Here is a 22,162-nt window from a genome sequence, read left to right as displayed (position 1 = left end):
CCTAGGTTGTTTTTTGTGCTTTACAAATAATGAAATGTGGTGATTTTTTAAACACATTCCAAGCAGATGGAGTAATAATTAAAACTTGGAGAAAAGAAAATTCAGCTAGTGTTGCGATTTTGGATGTATGCAATGATTAAAGGTGTGGGATTAACAGGAACTGCTGTATATAATACTTATTAAATTACATGAAATACAATGAACATGGTAGTCTATTACCACAACACTTGGCCACCAATGAGGCACCATTATTTTCCATATGTAGTAAATGCAAAAATAAATAAATAATGATCTCTTGTATAAAGAGTTGATACATTTCCTTACAATCCTAAAAGAATGAAGACAGAAGGTTCTTGTTTTGGAAACAATACTGTTTTATTTTACTGGCAATGCCTTAGCTGTAGTTACTAAACACAGACCTGGAGGGAGGAAGGAGCTGGCATTCAGTCAGCACTGAGGTCTAATCACAGCATTAAGGAAAGAATGAGTACTGTGAATCAGAGGCAGGCCTGTGGGACATTTTGTTACTTTCATCCACTGTGCTTCAGCATGCACTGGTCCAGATCCAACGTGGGCTTTAGCTCTCCAAATTTCTGGATCAGCCTCCAGTACAGCATGGCCCACAGCCACACCCTGACAAGAGAAGAGTCTATTGTTAGCATTTTGCATTTCATAGGAAAGATGCTTCCCTCTGATGAAAACACCCGGTTCATGATGCATTTCTTTGACACTCGCAGTTAGGACACAGAGCTGGAAATTCTCAAACTCTCCCCACTGAGTTATAAGTCAAGTCCACAGTTAGAAGAGAAACCTCTATTTTCCTGATAATAAATGATGTCATTTCTCTTGTGCACACACCACTGCTCAGCATCAAAGTGCTCTTTTTGCCACAGATTTTTGTTCTAGTGAATAAATACTGCTAAAACAGTTTTTAATCAGAGTATAGGATGAAGTCAATTAAACGTCTGGGATATTGATATGCTGAGTTAAGTAGCAGAGGGGTTTTTTTTTTTATCTGTTTCTGTTGCTCTGCTGTTAATTAAATTAACGGCAGCTACACTAGAAGGGCAACAATGAGACAATCCCCATCTGCTTTTAAAGTAGAGGCCTTTTTTTTTTCTCTCCTCGCATTTTCTTTTTTTCCCCCTTCACTTTAGGATCAGAATACCACAGAATACCAAAATTGAAAGATCCACCACTGGTGCCCTGTGGTTTTCACAGATGAGAGGAGGTTCACCCTGAGCACATGTAACAAATGATAAAGGATCTGGAGAAGGTCCACAGCAATGCCCGGGCTCATGCAGCAGGAGTATGCAGACAGTTCCTGGAGGATGAAGGATTGATACCATTGACTGGCCCCCATGCTACCTAAAATTCAACAGAACACCTCTAGGAGATGATGTTTTGGTCCATCTGAAATCCCCAGATCACATCTCACACTATCAAAGCCCTGATCCAGATCTGGGGGGAAATCCCCCAGGAGACATCTCATTAGGAGAATGCCCCGATATCAGGCACGCATACAAGCACGTGGGGTCATACAAACTACTGAGTACCAAATATCAGCACAAAGGTGTCTTTGAATTCACCTAGGTTGATCATTTTCACTTCCATCAAACGGCTTGGTTGTATTAACTTGAAAAAAGAAAGCAACTGGACAAAATAATTATTACTAACTAACAAAAAAACATCTGAGCAGAAACGTCATGGACATTGTCCAGCTGCAGTGAGAGAAAGACACGTCTCCGTATTACTATCTAGTTGCAGTTGTATCAGATTGCAGACATTGTCAAACCCAGTCCACCTTTTCCACAGTGGATTTAAAAAAAAACCCAAACAATTTATAACAAATTAGTCTACAATTCATCTTTGTGATGCACAATATAAGTTATTTGTCCTGGTAGGCTCAAATAAATAAGGCTACCAGCCATTATGAAGACATGATCTGAATCCTTTGATATGATTTAAAATTAAATACATATAAATCATTTAAATGACTTAATTTAAATGACTCTGTTAAGACTATCCTCCTCAGTCATAGCCTCTTCATGCTTGTCAAGATCATCAGTGTAGGATGGACATATCTGCTGCTCTGTAGCTACAAGAATATTATTCAGTATTACACAGATCATACAGAAATTAAAGCAACTGTAAATATAAAAAAGTTGATGATGTGGTTCTGTGCTGTTTTGGTCTGGTTAGTTAAAGAGAATGGAACAACCACAAAAGTTTCTCTTCTGAATGTATGGTTTTTTAACAAGATTTGCACTCCTGAGTATTTATTTAATGAAGAGCAGCTTGCTGCGTTTAAGGAGCATGATTTAAATCACTATTAGAAGACTCAACTTACAGAAAAAAACATGAACCTGACTGATGAGATTCAAATGCCCATCTGACAAGAACAACTGTTTACCCAGCTTTACACACCCAGGGATGGAGCATTCAAGGCCTGCTTTGTAATTTCCCACTAAATCACAAAAAGCAGTAAGCCACTCTCTGATGGGGAGTTTAGCAATGAGGGCTTGATCGACACTACCTCGCTAATATGTCCTAAGAAAAAAGAAGTCTTCAAAAATGTGCCCGTCTCTGGACAACCTGTAACAAAAGGGATCGATGGCACAGCCAGAAACACAGAGCTTCAATTGCAATACCGACAATTAATCAACTTTGCAGTTGAGATAACACCAGAGAATGGTCTGTTACTGGAGTTAAGTACATATCAAAGTTATTATAGTTTTGTATTCTCTTATTAGTTTTTTTTTTTTTTACTTTTCTCTTTTTAATTCCATTTTATTTTAGTTAGTTTCCAGAGCAGGTTTGCCCATTTCACTCGAGTTTTTATTGTTTGAAAATGTCTCTTAAGTATTATTGTATTTATGGCAAATGCTTGATGCAAGATTTAGGAAAATCAGTATGAATATTACAGTGTAAACAGAACTTTTTGAACTCACAGTCTTTTCAACATCCAGGTCTACATTACTAAATTAACAATGGCTTTTTATATGTGTAAATAATACAGTTAACATCAACCGAACTTTGCACAAAAACTGACTTTCAAAGCTCAGGTTCAATATCTAGTTAAAGACTAGATTTCGCACACTGAACAAGGAAAAGGTGGAAAACTGTACATGAAGTCATTAAACAGCAAGAAAAATAGCAAAATCCCTTTTTTATAAAGTCTTTTAAATTTTGTAAAAATGGGCATTTTGAGGGGGGATGATGGGATGATGATTAAATATACAGCAGGTCATCTGCTAATTGGAAGGTTGGTGGTTAGATCCCTCCCGTTTGTGCAAGATGCTAAAGTCAAGTTGCTCTGGGATGCAACCGAGTATGAATGGGTGTGCATGTTAGATCGAAAGAACAGAGAATGAGACAAGTTGTGCGAAGCGCTTTGAGTCCCCAGATAGAAAAGTGCTATATATATATATATATATATATATATATATATATATATATATATATATATATATATATATATATATATATATATATATATATATCTAACAAGCTAATCTACAATACGGCAGCAGTGATCAGTGAGATGCTTGGCTACAAGTTGAACAGCCACAAGGGGCAGTACCCTCCATGGAGAAGGAGGCTAGAGGGCAAGATCAAAGTAGCACGGAGAGAGGTTAGCCAACTAACGGAGTTGCAGAAAGGTGCGACAAAGAAGGTGCATAAGAAATACAGCAAGCTGTCCATACCTGAGGCCTTGGAAACTGCCAAGCAAAGACTCATAGCCTTGGCCAGCCGCTTGAGGAGGTACACCAGAGAGATAGAAGGCAGGAGAATAAACCAGCTGTTCTCCACAGAACCAGCAAAGGTGTACTCTCAGTGGCAAGGGAACAATAATAATAAGAGAACAGCACCACCAAGGCTGGAGACAGAGCAATACTGGAAAAGCATATGGGAGAAGGACGCAACCCATAACGGCAATGCTCAGTGGCTAGTGGATCTGAGGGCAGACCACAGCGACCTCCCTGAACAGGGTCCAGTAACCATCACGGTGGCAGATATCCAAGAAAGGGTCTCCAGTATGAAGAGTTGGACAGCACCAGGGCCCGACATGGTTCACGCCTACTGGCTAAAGAAGCTGACTGCACTCCACGAGCGTCTGGCAGCACAAATGAACCAGCTGCTAGTTAACGAGAGACACCCGGAATGGCTAACCGAAGGTCGGATGGTCCTGATCCCCAAGGACCCCAAGAAGGGACCGGTCCCCTCCAACTACCAACCAATAACCTGCCTCAGTACTACATGGAAGCTCCTGTCAGGCATCATATCGGCTAAGATGAACAGGCACATGGGTCAATACATGAGCGGGACACAGAAAGGGATTGGCAAGAATACCAGAGGCGCAAAACACCAGCTACTGGTAGACAGAACAGTCAGCCGAGACTGCAAGACCAGACTGACCAACCTGTGCACTGCCTGGATTGATTACAAGAAGGCCTATGACTCAATGCCCCACAGCTGGATACTGGAATGCTTAGAATTGTACAAGATCAATGGGACCCTAAGAGCCTTCATCAGGAACTCAATGGGGATGTGGCGTACAACACTAGAGGCCAACTCCAAGCCCATAGCACAAGTCACCATCAAGTGCGGGATCTACCAAGGAGATGCTCTGTCCCCACTGCTGTTCTGCATAGGCCTGAACCCCCTCAGTGAGATCATTAACAAGACTGGCTATGGATACCGACTACGGAACGGAGCAGTTGTCAGCCACCTCCTGTACATGGATGACATCAAGCTGTATGCCAAGAGTGAACGAGACATCGATTCACTGATCCACACTACCAGGCTATACAGCAATGACATTGGAATGTCATTCGGACTGGAGAAGTGTAGTCGGATGGTAACAAAGAGAGGGAAGGTAGTCAGAACTGAGGGGATTGAACTACCAGAAGGCAACATTGCAGACATAGAGGACAGGTACAAGTACCTGGGGATCCCGCAGGCGAATGGGAACCATGAAGAGGCCGCTAGAAAAGCTGCAACCACCAAGTACCTGCAGAGGGTCAGGCAAGTCCTGAGGAGTCAGCTGAATGGTAAGAACAAGATCCGGGCCATCAACACGTACGCCCTGCCCGTGATCAGGTACCCTGCTGGGGTAATAGGCTGGCCAAAGGAGGAAATAGAAGCCACTGACATAAAGACAAGAAAGCTCCTTACCATGCATGGAGGGTTTCACCCCAAGTCCAGCACCCTGAGGCTGTACGCTAAGCGCAAGGAAGGGGGCCGGGGACTGGTGAGTGTCAGCACCACAGTCCAGGATGAGACAACGAACATCCAAGAATACATTGGGAAGATGGCCCCAACTGACCGAGTGCTCAGTGAATACCTCAGGCAGCAGAAACCCAAGAAAGAGGAGGGAGACGAGGAACCATCATGGAAGGACAGGCCCCTGCACGGTATGTACCACCGGCAGACAGAGGAGGTGGCTGATATCCAGAAATCCTACCAGTGGCTGAACAAAGCTGGACTGAAAGACAGCACAGAGGCACTAATCATGGCAGCACAAGAACAAGCTCTGAGCACAAGATCCATAGAGGCTGGGATCTATCACACTAGGCAAGACCCCAGGTGCAGGCTGTGTAAAGATGCCCCAGAGACAATCCAGCACATAACAGCAGGGTGCAAGATGCTAGCAGGCAAGGCATACATGGAACGCCATAACCAAGTGGCCGGCATAGTGTACAGGAACATCTGTGCCGAGTATAACCTGGAAGTCCCAAGGTCAAAATGGGAGATGCCCCCAAGGGTGGTGGAGAATGACCGAGCTAAGATCCTGTGGGACTTCCAGATACAGACGGACAAAATGGTGGTGGCTAACCAACCGGACATAGTGGTGGTAGACAAACAGAAGAAGACGGCCGTAGTGATCGATGTAGCGGTTCCGAATGACAGCAATATCAGGAAGAAGGAACACGAGAAGCTGGAGAAATACCAAGGGCTCAGAGAAGAGCTCGAGAGGATGTGGAGGGTGAAGGTAACGGTGGTCCCCGTGGTAATCGGAGCACTAGGTGCGGTGACTCCCAAGCTAGGCGAGTGGCTCCAGCAGATCCCGGGAATAACATCGGAGATCTCTGTCCAGAAGAGCGCAGTCCTGGGAACAGCTAAGATACTGCGCAGGACCCTCAAGCTCCCAGGCCTCTGGTAGAGGACCCGAGCTTGAAGGATAAACCGCCCGCAGGGGCGTGCTGGGTGTTTTTTTTAATTTTATATATATATATATATATATATATATATATATATATATATATATATATATATATATATATATATATATATATACATACATACATACATACATATATATATATATATACACATACATATATATATATACATATATATATATACTTACATATACATATACATATATATATACATATACATATACATATATATACATATACATATATACATATACATATACATATATATATACATATACATACATATATATATATATACACATACATATATATATATATACACATACATATATATATATACATATATATATATACTTACATATACATATACATATACATATATATATACATATACATATATACATATACATATACATATATATATACATATACATATATACATATATACATATACATATATACATATACATATACATATATACATATACATATACATATATACATATATATATATATATATATATATATATATATCCATTTAATATGCCCATTTCACTTTTCCATTGCTAAACTGTAACATCTACAGTTACCGGTAGCAGTTTTAGAAAGATATAAAATTTGTATTTAGCAGAATTGAGTTTAGCTTATCGGTGTGCCCCTCCACAACAGTCCCAGTTTCCCTTTGGGGTAAATTAAATTCCCACCCCTGCTCTTGACTGAAGGTGGCACTTGGTTTTTCCACTTTATGCAAAGAATGGATCAAATTGCTAAAACTGTCTTCATGAAGCTCTGACTGGGGTTTATCCCAGCTAACAAAAAAAGAAAAAGAAAAAAAGAAAGAAAACCCTTGGCTGTGCTAAACTTGCTTTGCAGTCTGGTGTGGTGACAAGAAATATTTATATCAAAACTTGAATTACCTCCAGCTCTGATACATTGTTATCAAATTTAGCTTCCATAAACACTCGTGTGCAGAGATTTCTGCCAAACTGGCTGAACCCTTTTCATCTTCTTCTCTCTAAACATCAGACCATGTGTCCCGTGTGTGGGCGCTGAGACACCTGTAATGGATCACAACAATTTACATATCACAGCTCACTTCAAGCTGCTCCTTGCTGTCTAAAAATAAATAACTCCAAGCTATGGTGGTGATGGAAATTAATATCAGGCCTAAATATAAACATATAAATTGGGGCAGGGTATAGGGGAGAGGCAGATCATGCGTGCACGGGGAGGCCTCCCAGATCCTGTGTTTAGAAAGAGAAAAACGTGCCGTACCTTGTCCGTCTGAGCTTCATGCTCAAATGAGGACTTACCATAAATATTTCCGACAACAGAAATGGGAGAATGTTATCAAACGCAAAGGTTGAATGCACACACATGGCACACGCATGTTCAAAATACATGGGTCTTTAATGTGGCATGTACAGTCTTAAAAATAAATAAAGACAAGCTTTAAAATGTTACATGTCACAGCTATGCTTTCCTCCACTGGGACACTTTGACTGTTTATCTAAAAATAACAGTCTTCACAATTCGCACGGCAATAGTAGCCAAGCTCACACGGGAAACATTTTTCTTCTGTTTTCCTCACAGAAATGATCACAAATCTTAAACCCACAGAATCTGTGATCTAAACATTTTAGGGAGTTGTTCTAAATGTTGAACAACCCAGAGGACATTTTAGATTCTTTCAGCTAATTGTTTTGGTTTCACCTCGTCTTCACTCTCACTTTGCTTATCAATTTCCAGCAGCTGAGCATGTTTGGTAAATTCAGCATATACAGTAGTATACCTACCCAGCTCCAAAAAGAGTTAGCATTATACTTTTTAAAAGAGAAAGTGTGCACACAATGTCTCACTTCATGCTTGCTCTTCACCAACCTTTGGTGTCACTTTGTCATCACTCGTGTTGTTGTTATTGTCTTATTTGTTACGATTTAGGGTCTGTGAGCATAAGCAGAGGTTTTTGCTCAGGTAGTAACTGTGACCTCTTTTTCAGAGGCTTCTCTAACATTTAATGGTTGCAAAATATGTCAAACTTTTTGATAAGGGGTTGCACTGAGGATTTTGGACGATGGTGTTTAAGTGTTGTCACTGCCCAGGATTCGTGGACACAGATTCTTGTTCACTTAGCCGCTGTTTACAGTTTAAAAGTCTCCATCAGAACAAACACTTCTAACTGTACTTTGCTCCTCATTGTCTTTGAAAAGCAAGAGCTGATAAAACAGTTAATGCCCTTTTATCTTTAAGTTTGGTATAGTATTCTGTCTTAATCTATTTTGTGTTTTATTTACTATATGGGGAAAAGTCCTGTCAGCCCTGTGCTGAGAGGGCTGTGGTCATCAATCCATCCTGTTCTAATAAAGCCAAATTTCCGGAAGACTTTTAGATGTGTTCAGTTTTATTCATATAGCACCACTGTCAACAAATCTTTTATCAAGGCACGTCATATTGTAAGGTAAAGACCCTACAGTGTTAATCTAGGACAAATGTTCACTCTGATTCATTGATGAAGCGAATGCAAGTCAGTAATCAAAGGAGAGTTTTTAGCCATAACTAACTACATATGTATAGTATATCATGAGTGGACAGACATGGATGTAAAGCACACCTTAACTGTTTGGCTGAGCCAAAACAAGCACAGCAGTGGTCTGGATATTGTTAAATGTGCAAATATTGTTTCACTTTTTTGTATGTCAGGTGTCATGTTTGAAGAAAGCACTTTGAAGCCACTTGAATGTATATGAACACATTTACATGAGCACAAACTGACAAAAAGGTTATGCTGTCATTATGTTTTAGTATAGTTTATGAGTTGCGGACAATAAAAGAATATTAAAAATCAAATGTATCAATGCTCTTGTGTACTACTTGTGCACAGATAGTTTTAAGTCGTTTTGGGGGCATAAAGTGTAGGAAATACACGTGTAAAAGTTCAGGTATCCCTTTAACAAGGCTTTTTCTATTGCTTGTGCCTTGATGTGGTAGAGATATCTCATTATAATTAAAAAAGAGAAAGCTTTTAATCACTGTAAAATCTGAAATTTCTATAGTTGTGAAATAACAGGAAGATTTCTATCATTTAATCATTTATTTATTACTTTGGTATAATTTAAATAGCTGTGAGGAAGGTCTTTATCAGCAGAGGAAAATGCAAAACTTATAAAACACAGTTAAATGTCCAACATTTGTGTTCTCCCTCACATTTTCCTTTGGGCCGGATTAGTCCTTGCTTGGCCCCTGGGCCTTACACCCCTGCACACACACACCTTTTTTTTTTCTTGCTGTGCACCAACCAACTGATGTTATTTTAGCCAAAGGGACTAGTTTTTATTTGCCACTATTTTTCAGCATTTATCTCATTTTCACAATAAAAACTTAAACAGTGAACTTGCAAACTAATCCTATGAAGACTAAGAGGAAAAAAACAAAAAGGTCTTGGCACATGCTATTTTAAGACTTATTTCCTGCCACTAGAGGGAGACAACACTACATATTTGTTACCTTTCTTGATCGCTGTACTGGACTGTATGACAGCCCTCTGTCATATTACACATAATCATTGTTAGGGTGATGGAAGACATGTCCTAACAAGCCAGGTTTAGAGGAGTATTAGGTATTAAAGCAACATACTGTGATAATCTGTTTATTGGAGGCTGGATTTTATTACTCTGTAATGTTCAATAACTGGTATTGTAACTGGTATGTGGCTTCCTGCTGTCATTCTGTTGTGTCATGAATTGATGTGCACAACAGTTCATGTTCAATAACTGGTATTGTATATATTCTATATTACATACAACACTTCGGTGTAAGCAAAACAATTGTCAAAAATTGAAAGTGAGGAGATAAGAGCTAAGATGGTTATCGTTAGCAAGAGTTTGGATGTTTGTTTGTTTTTTTATGTACAAAGGCAAAGTAAGTAAGTAAAAGTAAAGTAAAATCTATTTATATAGCACGCTTCACAGATAAAAATCACAAAGTGATTCACAATACAGAGAATGAAAATGAATAAGAATGAAAATATAAGAAATAACAATGTAAAACAACATAAAAACAACTAATTAGTTGACAACTTGTGTATATAAAAATGTCTTTAGCTGCTTTTTAAAAGAAACAATGGAGTCAGTGCAGTGTAAAAACAGTGGAAGAGAATTCCACAACCGTGGTGCCACTGCCTGAAAGGCCCGATCACCACGAGCTAGCAGACTCTGACCTGATGACCTTAGAGCTCGGGAAGATGAATGAGGTTTCAGCAGGTCAGACATATACTGAGGAGCCTGACCATGTAGGGCCCTAAAGGTTAAAACTAAAATTTATGTAATCAGCAAACAGCTTCATGTAATGTCAGTGTAGGTTCTCAGTCATCCAGGTCACAGTAGTCTAAGAGCATGAAAAAAACAACAACTGGACTCCTCTATGTTTCACCTGGTTCAGAAGGCTTCTTCTCTTCTAAGACCAAATGGTGCAGAGTCCCGTGTATTTAAACGCTAGTGGGGATGGTCACTTAAGAGGGTCTTTAACCCACTATTCAAAGTCTAGTTGCTTTCTTTTCAAAGCTCCTTAGACAACTTCATGTGATCTTCAACTGTACTTATTTGATTATTCTGATTTTTAATTATAATGTGATAAGACATTATTTTACCATTAAAGGCTCTGTCTTTATTTCCACGTGTTGTATTTTGTCCCCATTTATCCTTTGTCAGGCATCCAATAGCTTCACATCAGTGTTTGTAATCATTTTCAAGTAATGGTTTTACCTGTGTAAAATTATTACTTGAAACAGTAAAGAAAGAAAAAAAAAGCCACCTCTTTCCTATTGGTGGAAAAATGTACCATGTTGAGCAATAAAAAAAATGGCAACACGTGAGATTTGGTTGTTTAGGAAGAGGGGAAAGTTTTGGGAGTGATGGCAGCGAGAGAGAGTTTTGAGATGTGAAAGATTTGTGACGTTTAGCGTGGAGCTTATAGTTAGTGTGTTGTGTGTTCGTTGCTTTGTTTTGAGTGTCGGTGAGGGTACTAATGAATGTCACAAAAGCAGATTGCAATGTAAACACTGTCTCCAAATGGAAAACTGGATCCCTGTGGTAGGGCTGCTCAATTAATCGAATTTTAATCACGATTACGATCTGGGCTTTCAACGATCATTAAAAATGACTGAGCCGATTATTAGCCCCTCCCTCATTTATCCGCGACACCTTAAAGGCCGGTCCGTGAAAATATTGTCGGGCATAAACCGGTCCGTGGCGCAAAAAAGGTTGGAGACCGCTGATTAAGAGGACCCGAGGGAAGCTCGGAAAGCTAAGCAGAAGTTATTTGGAGAGTGACTGCCGTTGGTTGAAAAGAGAGTTTAAAAAAAAACTTCAGTGGTGTTGCACACTATTTTATATTATTTTTTTAAAGTCATTGTTAACCCTTTAAAGCCGGTCAGAGCAGCACGCTCCGTTTTGCGTAACTATTGTTAAATCCCTGTAGAACCTGAACCGTGTAAGCTAGCGCAATAATTTGTTTTGCATATGAAACCGGAGGAGTTGTACTTACATCTGATGCCATCAGCTTGTCCTCGGTCACGGTTTCGTTCCACATATAGCTTTGCAAAAATTGCATAAAAAGCGCTTGCAGGAACAAAAACATAATATTCCAGAAACACGCTTTGCCGTTCCTATCAGCTGTTCGTAACACTTCCCACAGTGAAATGATGCACATGCTGTTTTCTTTGCAAATTTGCATCATAGGATTGTTTTTTGTTTTTCCTGCAGTATATAAAAATTGCTGTATCTCCAAAATAAAACTATGAAGACACTCAAAATAAATTTCCTGTGGTGGGAAACTATTTTTTGCAACTTTATTGTATTTAAAGTTTTGAGGGATAAACCTCTTAAATTTCTCCAAGTAGAAATATATGTAAACAAAACAAAAGCGATTTTCAATTTTTTTTGTAGTTTATTGCACTTTTTTGCAATTTATGTAATTACTATGCACTTAATGCATACATATTATTAAAATATGGGCTATAACAGTTGTATTGATGTATAGCAACTTGAAATGCTCCCACAAATGGCACTACAGCATGTAAAAAAAATAATATAAGCTCTGGTGGACTTGGTTCTATAGTAGGTCTTAAAGGATTAAATAAATATCGTCAAATAATCGTGATCTCAATTTCAGTGAAAATAATCGTGATTATCATTTTTGCCATAATCGAGCAGCCCTACCCTGTGGAGTTCTCTTCTGTCTTGTGGCGGACAAACTATTTTTTTATTTTTTTATTTTTTTACAGGCACAAATAATTTGTGTGGCATCTTATTGTGACACTTGATCGTTCTCTCATTTTAGCTATCGTAGTACTTTTTAATGGTTGTCCAAAAAAACCCCACTACATGCACTGGCTGCATTTTTAGATAAATAGTTGTATATAACTTTATTGTTTACAAAGTTTGTGCACAAGTTTTCAAAATTTACAATTTATATTTGCATTTCAAGTTATGAAAATAATTCACTAAACGTGTCTGTGGTACTACTAACTACTACTCGGATTTTTTGTTTTTCTGTGATTTCAGATCAGTTGTGTTAATACACTGCGCAGGTGACCAAAAATTACACAAGCAGCTCATAATTGCATAATTGGGAATGTAATGGCAGAAGCCTGCAGGCCTTGAATATTTTCAACATGCTAATGGGAGTATGATGAGCACAAAGTAAACAAAAACAACAACAACAACTTCTCTGATCTTATCAATTAAACGGCCTCCTTCGCTGTCACCTCATGATTCGCTGATTGAACAATCACGTTTCTCAGTTGGGTATAAGAAGAGCTGCTTGCAGTCGTAGCTGTGTGTGCAGTTTGGACCTGAGCAGCATCCTGCTGGCACAACATTTAACATATGTTGAATGACAGAGCTGCCACAGTGAAGAGGCATTTTTAGTAATAACATCACCGTCATGCATTTAGGATGTCAAACTGTTTCACAGTTTAAGGTTTTTATAATAAAACAGAGATGCCCTGACGATGATACCAATGGTTGATTTTCATTGTTATACAAGACTGCCACCTGGTGGTGAAAGAGTTTCAATGAGTTCTTTGACTTTTTTGGCTTTTTCTGACGACGCATCTCCCCACACACAGCTTTAATGTCAAATCAGGCTAACAACCTAATTGTTAACCTTAGTATAGAGACGTCTTCATCTCTGTACTAAAGTACAGACACAAACTTGTATTGCTGTTGTCTCAATCACAGGAAGAAAGCTGACTATAACTCATTCATTTAAGAAGAACCATTAAGTTTATTCCTACAAGAAAGTTACAGCCGTGTAATCAAATAGGCTTTGATAAGATAAGATAAGATAAGATAAGAGGTAATCTATCTTCAATGTGGTTTTACATAAATGGGCTTCTTGTTGCACCAATCTCCATAAAGTGAGGCGTCATACTAAGAATAGTTGTCTTGCTCTGATTTGTCCATGTTGTGGCTGCTTTGATCATTGCCAGAGCCCAGGTACAGTTCTCCTCACAAAGTCCCCACATCTTTCACCCAGCACAAACAGCACCTGGCATGTAATGTACAAAAATGTAATGTACAAAAGCAGCAAGCTGTCAGAATTCAATAAAACTTTACCGTTGTATACTCCTGGATGAATTGTAGTATTTAAAAAACTCGTATATATCCAAAAGCTGATGAAACAATTTCCCAGCAGCAGCTCTGAGTGAATAAATGACTGTTTACAGACTTAACGTGTCTGTATTTGTCAGTTCATCAATGAAAATATGAATAACGAATTTAAAAATATTCCAGCTGATGACAGGAGCTGACGAGTAGCCCAATTTACACCGACAAGTTGAATCAGCTGACACTTGCACCAAAGATCACAAAAAACTATCAGCTTCATTTATCACAAAGTCCTACTTTGTGATTCTCTGAGACAGTTTGAAAAGCAGCCTCTAAGAAGGCATCCACACAGTGATCTTTCTGTGCTGATAGAAGAAATGTTAGTTTAAAGAGTCTTCACATTACAACCCAAAAAAGAAAATAACAGAACTATTTCTGAATGAAATAAGCCTGTTGTTGGGCAGCATCTTTCATTTTTTGACTACTAAGTAGTGATGTGACGTTCTGTATCGAGGCTTCGAAGCTTGTGTCGAGTAATGGAGGGGGCGTTTCCGCGAAGCGCGTATCGAGGCTTGCTTCATTTATGGGAGGAGCTGAAAATGATGACGTCCGAAGCCTCGCTGCCCGGCTGTACCACGTGACTGGTTCATGAAGTGGTTCGAACTTTGCCGCGAGCTATGACAGCGATATAAACCCCTCAGACTTCATTCAAAATGTGGGTGTTTGATGGAGAGTTGCGGTTAGTGAGAGTTTGGAGGTTTAGAGAGAAAGTCAGGAGAGAATGGAGCCAGCTAAGAAGAGGAGGATGTCCTCCGCTGTGTGGGAACATTTTGATCTTATATCTCCCAACAAGGTATGTAAATTTCCACAGAAGATGTATTTTCATAATACTGATGGTGCAATACAATTTATGTTAAGCTGTCTGTACTTTTGTACAAGGTGAAGTGTTTGCTATGTGCCAGGGAGCTGGGCTATAACAACAACACCTCATCCATGCTTAGGCACTACAGAGCTTTGCATGAGAATAAGGGGAACACCGATTGTGGAGCAAGACCAGGTGAGCCATCAAATGTCATGATAATATAGCATGCAGTAATGTTACTAAATGATATAACAATATTATACAACTGTAATAAGTTACGTGTGTGATATTTATATTTCTGCTTTGTCTTTATTGTCTTTCCTCAGGAGAACAATCTCCAATAGATGAAGACCTGGTTAGCATGGTGATTGAGGACTCCCAGCCATTTAGCATTGTGGAGGACAAAGGATTCAAAAGATTTGTGAAATCATTAAATCCTAGCTATGTTCTCCCCACTAAAAGGTCATAAAAGCAGTGAAAATTTAGTTTTTACAGAATAAAATGTGAACAGGCAGGACTGAGGCTCAAAGCCTCAGTGTGTAGCTGTCCATACCTCAACGTTACAAAAGCACAACCACTGTCCACACCCCCAACCACACCTCACAGTAAATGATCATTTCCATTTTAAGCATTTCCAAATAATCATTTTCCATACTGCCAGTATAAATATACACAGTATGCTGCCATCACTACAATATAGATGTTTTACACACTCCTTTAGTTGTTGACATTTACAGGCTGTGTGCAAAAGGCCACACTCTTCAAATTCATGCCAACTAATATTTTTACGTCCAGTAGATGTCCTACTAGAGCAAATGAAGCTTCAAGAAGCTTTGCACTGGGGTGAACCAATTGGATGAAAAGCTTCAGTGCTTCATGAAGCTTCATCTGCCCATCACTACTACTAAGAGTTTAAAACTAAAGACGACTTGAATAATTTTGACTCACGTAATGAAAAGAGAGGTTTGTTTTACTTACCCTGAAGGCTCTGAGGACTGCTAATGGGTCATCAGCTGTGAGTCTCTGCAGGAGTGCTGGCCAGCAGCGATGAGCCATAGGCAGCAGTTCATTTTCCCTGTCATTCAGCACCTGAACGTACAACTCCAGCACGTCCAGTACCTAAGGACAAAGAAACACAACACACCTAACAATTATCTCTGTTTTGATCCTGATTATATGTGAGCTGAAACTAATTATTGAGGTCTTCATTGAGAGCCCAAACTCCTGAGCAGGCACGACTTCAGCACAGACTTATTTCTGTTTCACTCCTGGACCAGACTGAATGTTTTTCCTTGATGAGCATTACACCACTGAACAGTCCTCCACACAGTTCTGACAGGATGAATTGTACCAACGCTGGCGGTCCTACCTTCACAAGAATGATTTTTGTTATTAGTCCAACAGTTGACTCTACATAAAACTACTGATACAGTACCTTGAGTCGGAGCCTGAGGCTGGGATCAGACAGCAGATGAATGCAGCGCTCCATAACATCCTTAGTGATGCTGAGGTGGGAGGGAAGCTCTGCTTTCACATCAGGACTACCAGTATCTTCAACATCCTCACACTCAAGGGGAAGGACCTCTGCAATGGAGCACATGTACAGTTAGACCGCCAGTTTTGCAGTGAGGTTCAGATTTCTATGACTCTTAATTACAATGATCCATCTCCTCTACACTCTGAATCTAAAATAGGGCTGCCGCAAACGATTATTTTGATAGTCGACTAGTCACCGATTATTTTTGCGATTAGTCGACTAATCAGATCATGCATCCATTGGACGTAAAACGTACAGCTTATTCCACCAGCATGCATCTGCTCTTATATAACTATCTTTAGCTTACAGCTTTAAGTGTTTAAGGTATGTGCTAACTAAAAATAAAGACAAGATGATAGTTTATTAAATTTTAATGAAATTTGCAGATTGTTTCGGTGAAGTTTAATAAACTCAGCCGTCTGCTCCTTGCTATCTAAAATATAACAGGACACTGGAGTATATTCTCGAGCATCTCACACTTCTGATAATCAGTTGTCTGCTTGACGTTTATTCAGCTGTGTAAAAACTATAACTTTAATCTCAGCCAAACCGATTTACTCAGGAATAAATAAAATTATCCAAAAAAGCCAAACAATAACATGTTTAAGTTATCTAAGTGACTTATATATCATGTTTAACCTGAGTAGCGAAAGGGTTTGAAAACGATTTGCAGGAGTCCGGTGTTCTCACAGGCTCTAGGCTGCAGTGATGTGCGGATCAATCCTGAAATATCGATTCCTCCGATACCAGTCATTTATGTTCTAGAATCGATTCTCACATTAAAATATCGATATTTTTTAGTAATTTAGGGTAAATTTGTAGTTTATCATTAACAGCAACACAGTGGAAAGAAACTATAACATTCGGATTGTCTACATTCAAAGGAACTACTTCCTCTTCCGCCTTTCATAGTCATGTGCGAAATACGGCTGTATAAATGTCTCGCAGCCCCTTGGCGCGCGCACTCACAACAATGGCTGAGCGTAATTGTGCGGACGTATTTTACCTCCACAAACAGCTGAGACATGGTTTGCAATACATGTGGCAAAAAAGTGCTCCAACAGTGAGGTGTGGTGGCTATACTTTCCCAACCTTGAGACCTCAGAATTAGGGAGACATTCAAAAGGGCTGTTGGGGGGGTGATAAATACATTTTACAGGGTTTATTTATCGGATAAAATACGTTAAATGTCACCGTTATTATTAGCCGGCCCGGAAACAGTGGGGGTGTCGAAATTCAGAGGCTGCTTCCACCTGAGGACCCGCCCTTCGCGGTCTAAAGAAAGCCGGGTAGTACGTCATGAGTTCCCTCGGTGGAGTGAAACTGCCGTCTGCTCCTTGCTATCTAAAATATAACCGGGCGCTGGCGTAAACTCTCAACCGTCTCACACTTTGTTTAATTAGTTTTCTGTTTGATGTTTATTCAGCTGTGTGAAAACCCCGGAGGAACCCTCCCGAGGGATTAATAAAGTTAAATTTAATTTAATCTAATCTAATAACTTTAATCTCAGCCAAACCGATTTACTCACGAACAAATAAAACACTGAAAAAGCCAAACAATAACATTTTTAAGTTATCAAAGTGACTTATATATCATGTTTAACCCGAGTGGTGAAAGATCGCGGGGGTTTGAAGACGATGTGTCGATCGGCTCAGATATTTGAAGTTTACACAGCTACATTCTCACCTGAAAATATGTTAAAAGTTTTGTTTTTGTTTTTTGCGACCCAGAAAGAGAAATAAGAGTAATATTAAAACTAAGTTGCTGCCGCCATTGTTGTAAACTGGAATTGGCTGGGCCGTGCTATGAATGCTGCAATATGGTTTTTCAATGTTGTTGTCCAGGTGGAAATTTGGGAGAATGGTGGCTCCGGGATTCTCCTGGAAAAATCAGGAGGGTTGGCATGTATGGTTGTGGCAACATCACTAACCTTGTCAAACACCTCAGAGTAAATCATATCACAGAATATGAGGCGCGTATGTTGAGACGAACTGAAGAGGAGGAGGGGACAGGTGCTGCTAGGGCGAGACAGACCTCTCTCATGGAGTCCTTTAGTGCTGCAGGCAGGCAAGGTGTTCAAATAGCGCACAACTTCAGTTTTTTTTATTTCTACATGATAATTCTGCATTATTAAGTGATAAGAACAAGTAATCTGATATCCTGTAATCATTATGATGCTATAATTTGAGATACAATAAATAAAATACGTTTTTGTATAAAGTATCGGTATCGGATCAGTATCGTCGATACCACCCTGAATATTACTTGGTATTGGATCGGAAAGGAAATCAGTGGTATCGCACATCACTACTAGGCTGTATCCCAATTCAGGGTCTGCAGCCTTAAAGGCCGCATTTTAAGGCCGATTACGTCACCGCGACGCGACGAAGGCTGTCCCAATTCGAAGGCTGCTCGAAATGCGGCCCTCAAATGCGTCCTTCATTTCCCTGAATTTTAAGGACGTGGCGGTGTAGACTTCGTTGGCCCAACATATCCCAGAATGCATAGCGCGGCGGTGGGTGTGGATAATTTTGCCGAAAAAAACAGCGGATGAGGGGCGCCCGAAGAGTAAACTTTAAGTACTGAATATTATGTCACTTATTTATGTGCAAATGTTTAATAACGAAGAACATTAAAACATTACTGTTGGCCACATGTCGGCAAAGTTATGTGACATTAGTGACGTTTGTACTAACTTGGTTTTAAAGCCTTTACTTTAAAATATACGCCGTTCAATAGCTGAGCTTAATCTTACAGAGAATGATCAAAGCTCATGTAGAAACAAACAAACAAATGAACAAAAGATTTTCTCCTTCATTTCTGTCAAACAAAGCTGTATGAAACGTTTCCAGCTGTTAGTATCATGGTTGCTAGGAAACCTGGGCTAGACCGTCCCATTTCACAAGCCTCGCACTTCCGGCCTTAGCAGTCTTTAAGTACGCGGCCCTTGAGGATCGTTGAGGCTGCGTACTTTGGCTGCAGACCCTGAATTGGGATACAGCCCTAGTGAGCCTTGCCCCCAGTTAGCTATCGAACTAGTGGGTAACAGACGTCTCCGAAAACGTGTGGTGTCTTGATAAACTGAGCAAATATTTGAGGTTTACACAGCTACATTCTCGCCTGAAAATATTTTAATCGTTTATTTTGTGACCCAGAAAGAATAATAAGAGTAATATTAAAACTAACTAGCTGCCGCCATTGTTGTAAACTGAGCTGCGCTGCGCTATGAATTCTGGGATACAGCTTCTTCTTCTTTGGGGTTTAACGGCAGCTGGCATCCTTGTACATACAGTGCTGCCATCTTCTATTTCAGTCCGTTATTACACTCTTAAATCCTACTACTTATTCCTGCGTCTTTTGTGATGCTTCAAACGAGGCGTCGACTATTAAATCAGTCGTCGACGATTTTGATAGTCGACGTAATCGTGACTAGTCGACTAATCGTGGCAGCCCTAATCTAAAATAATCACCACTACAACATATAGCTTATATTCCACTGGCCCTTAGACAGACCTATTACCTTGGTCTTCAGTGTTATAATCATCCTCTATTCCAATGCCCTCTGTCAGTTCTTTCTGTTTGCGGTAATTCAGCAGGAATTGGTGAATGCTGAGGTCTTCCTGGTCACTGGAGCTCTACCTGGAGCTGGCAGACGTACTGGTACTGCTACAATTGGAAGGAAACCACCTCGCTAAAGGAAAAACAAGACAACAATATCAAAATAGGTTTGATTACAATAAAATAAGTCAGTTAATCAAAATCAGTGTGACACAGACGCTGATTTTTTTGAGAAGAGCCCATTAGTGACATTTAATTCCATATTTTTACCGTGAGGGCTTGTAAAACTGCAAAAACTGCCAACACCTATAGTGCCGCTGTCTAAATATTATTATGAATATGAATTCTACAAGAGAAAACGACTGAGCATTTAAACCATCACAATGTATTAAATGTTTCCAGAGATACTGATAATTTGATAACGAGCAAAGTTATTTCTCCTCAAAATGCGCCTGACTAAAAGTGGGATCAACCAGTACATATAATATTCATCCTGCTACATTTAGAAAGTGGCAACAACAGTAAACATGAGTAACTCCACCATGTGTCTATCCGGTCTTTAAGTGATGACGTGATCAATCCTACTTCTGGGCCCAAACTACTCTGCGTTTAATAAGGCTGTTGTGTTTTTAACATGTTTTAATGCTTTGTAACTTGTTCTATTTAATCTCAACAAGCCCCTTACAAAAAGTAAGTGATCACTGTCGGCCTCTCTCAGTTTTTATTACAACTATTCATTTTAAAGCTCAGTTTTTAAAACCTTACCATGTAACTACAGCCCAGGCAATGCAGCAGCACATTAATGACTAACCTGTATGTGGATGGATTATCTCAGTTGTTCTCTTGACTGAAGTTTGGTCCGTTTACAGCATCCTGCCATGCCACTGCATTTGTCCCTAACCATCGGGAACCCTCACCTTAATTCTTATCCAGTGGAAAAAAGTTCCCCTTCATCACTGTGTTAATGTTATGCTAACATAGCTGTTTCGCTAGTCACATAGCACATCACTATATACCAGCTAGCCAAACTTCAGTAACCCTACAAACATCACTGCTGCTTACTTTCCTGTCTTCATGTATGTCAGAAGTGATAGCAGAGCTGTGCCTTTTAATTTGTTTTAGAAATCCCTCAGTCAGAACCTGGTATATTATATTTAGACGGAAACTAGTGAGCTAACTCTCTGCTAACTTCTAACTTCAGACAGATTTTTAACTCTCAGTGATCATTTGACTTTGGGACCTGCAGTGTAGTTTGGGTCCAGACACGCTAATGACCAGACTTAAAGACCAAATTTCGGGTCACTTTTGCTGGTCCCAAGCCCCAATAAAGAAGCTAGCTTGAAGCTTGACATAAAAAACAATAATTGCTAAGAAAAGTGTAATTTGTAGTTCTAAATATATTCTAAATGCATTTAGATCGTTTTTACTCACTTTATGTCTCTTCCACGATGTTACGTCTCTCTCCTATGTTGGTTACAATTACATAAGCACTTAGCAGGACAGTGGAAAAACCCAGGGCCACAGTGATACTGAGAATTCCACGGTGTTCACTGTCTTCAGCAACCTTACGAGGGCCGGTTGAACGGCTACAGTCTTATCATACACGTGCAGTGTTCCTACAAGCCATAAGGTTACCTTGAGTGAGGAAGATGATGATTGAATGTCCGTCTGAGTCCATAGGTTGAGGTGCAAGCACATTTCTCCCATTCTCCACAGAGGGCAGTGGCGCATAGGTGTGACGTCACTAACACTTAAGTTGCCTTAGAGTGATAGCAGAAAATTGTGAGCGTTACACTTGTATGCGGCTTGACGTAGGCACACATTGGCAGGGATGTGGTTGGAACGGCTGACTAGATAAGGCCTGGTGTCCAGCTAATGAAAAAGAGCCGAAAATTGGGGTGCGGCTGCGCAGGTGTGCACTTTAAATATAGCACTTTTGCCCTGTCATTCCGGGCCGTCCGAGTGGCTCATGGGAACGTGACAGGCCCTATGGCAGAGATTGAGGACAGAGGGCAGTGGTTCGAATCCCATGCGGACCATATGTTGGGGACACAAAAAAAAAAAAAAAAAAAAAATCCCTGGCTCTGAAATTCACTTGCTATGCTTGCTAGAAGCCTACAGGCGAGCCTACAGAATGGGCTCTCTCTGCCTTTTTTTTTTTTTTTACCCCTGTCTCAAAATCTCTTCCATCAATCAATATTGGTTGTTATGGTTGCTATGGACGCCAAACACACCATGCATTGTCGCTTTCTCAATCTCTTCTTCATGTCCGAACAAACGCTCAATTTTGCCTTCATTAACACAAATTATACATCAAAATGTAGGTATTTTTCTTGCCTTTAACAAAATGGCACTGTCATTATTGTAGGAGTTGCCGTTTTCTCGCAAATGGCCTCGAAACAACACAGTTAAA

At 39.9% G+C, this 22,162-nt stretch overlaps 1 protein-coding gene across 2 annotated transcripts; it reads right to left on the bottom strand.

The window, feature by feature from the left end:
- Window positions 1-353: 353 nt before the first annotated feature.
- On the bottom strand, window positions 354-21,793 carry tti1 (TELO2 interacting protein 1). 2 transcript variants are annotated; one of them, XM_026155342.1, is made up of 5 exons: window positions 21,181-21,793; window positions 19,712-19,882; window positions 16,090-16,238; window positions 15,633-15,773; window positions 354-633 (listed from the first exon to the last, which is right to left on the bottom strand). In XM_026155342.1, the coding sequence occupies exons 3-5, from the start codon at window positions 16,141-16,143 to the stop codon at window positions 448-450; spliced, it is 381 nt and encodes a 126-aa protein (XP_026011127.1). In that variant the 5' UTR covers window positions 16,144-16,238; window positions 19,712-19,882; window positions 21,181-21,793; the 3' UTR covers window positions 354-447. The 2 variants fall into 2 exon arrangements, with proteins under 2 accessions (XP_026011127.1, XP_026011128.1); XM_026155343.1 differs by having other exon boundaries at window positions 21,385-21,793.
- Window positions 21,794-22,162: the final 369 nt, after the last annotated feature.

The sequence above is a fragment of the Astatotilapia calliptera genome, chromosome 20 (genome assembly GCF_900246225.1).
Source record: "Astatotilapia calliptera chromosome 20, fAstCal1.2, whole genome shotgun sequence".
In the NCBI taxonomy this organism is placed as follows: domain Eukaryota; kingdom Metazoa; phylum Chordata; class Actinopteri; order Cichliformes; family Cichlidae; genus Astatotilapia; species Astatotilapia calliptera.
This window is presented reverse-complemented; position numbering and strand designations above follow the sequence as displayed.

Coding starts and splice junctions, on each gene's coding strand:
- tti1 (XM_026155342.1), bottom strand. CDS start 16,143: ATGGAGCGCTGCATTCATCTGCTGTCTGATCCCAGCCTCAGGCTCCGA. Junction 15,774..16,089: donor GCCTCAGGCTCCGACTCAAG/GTACTGTATCAG, acceptor CTTTGTCCTTAG/GTACTGGACGTGCTGGAGTT. Junction 634..15,632: donor CAGTCCTCAGAGCCTTCAGG/GTAAGTAAAACA, acceptor TTCTCTTGTCAG/GGTGTGGCTGTGGGCCATGC.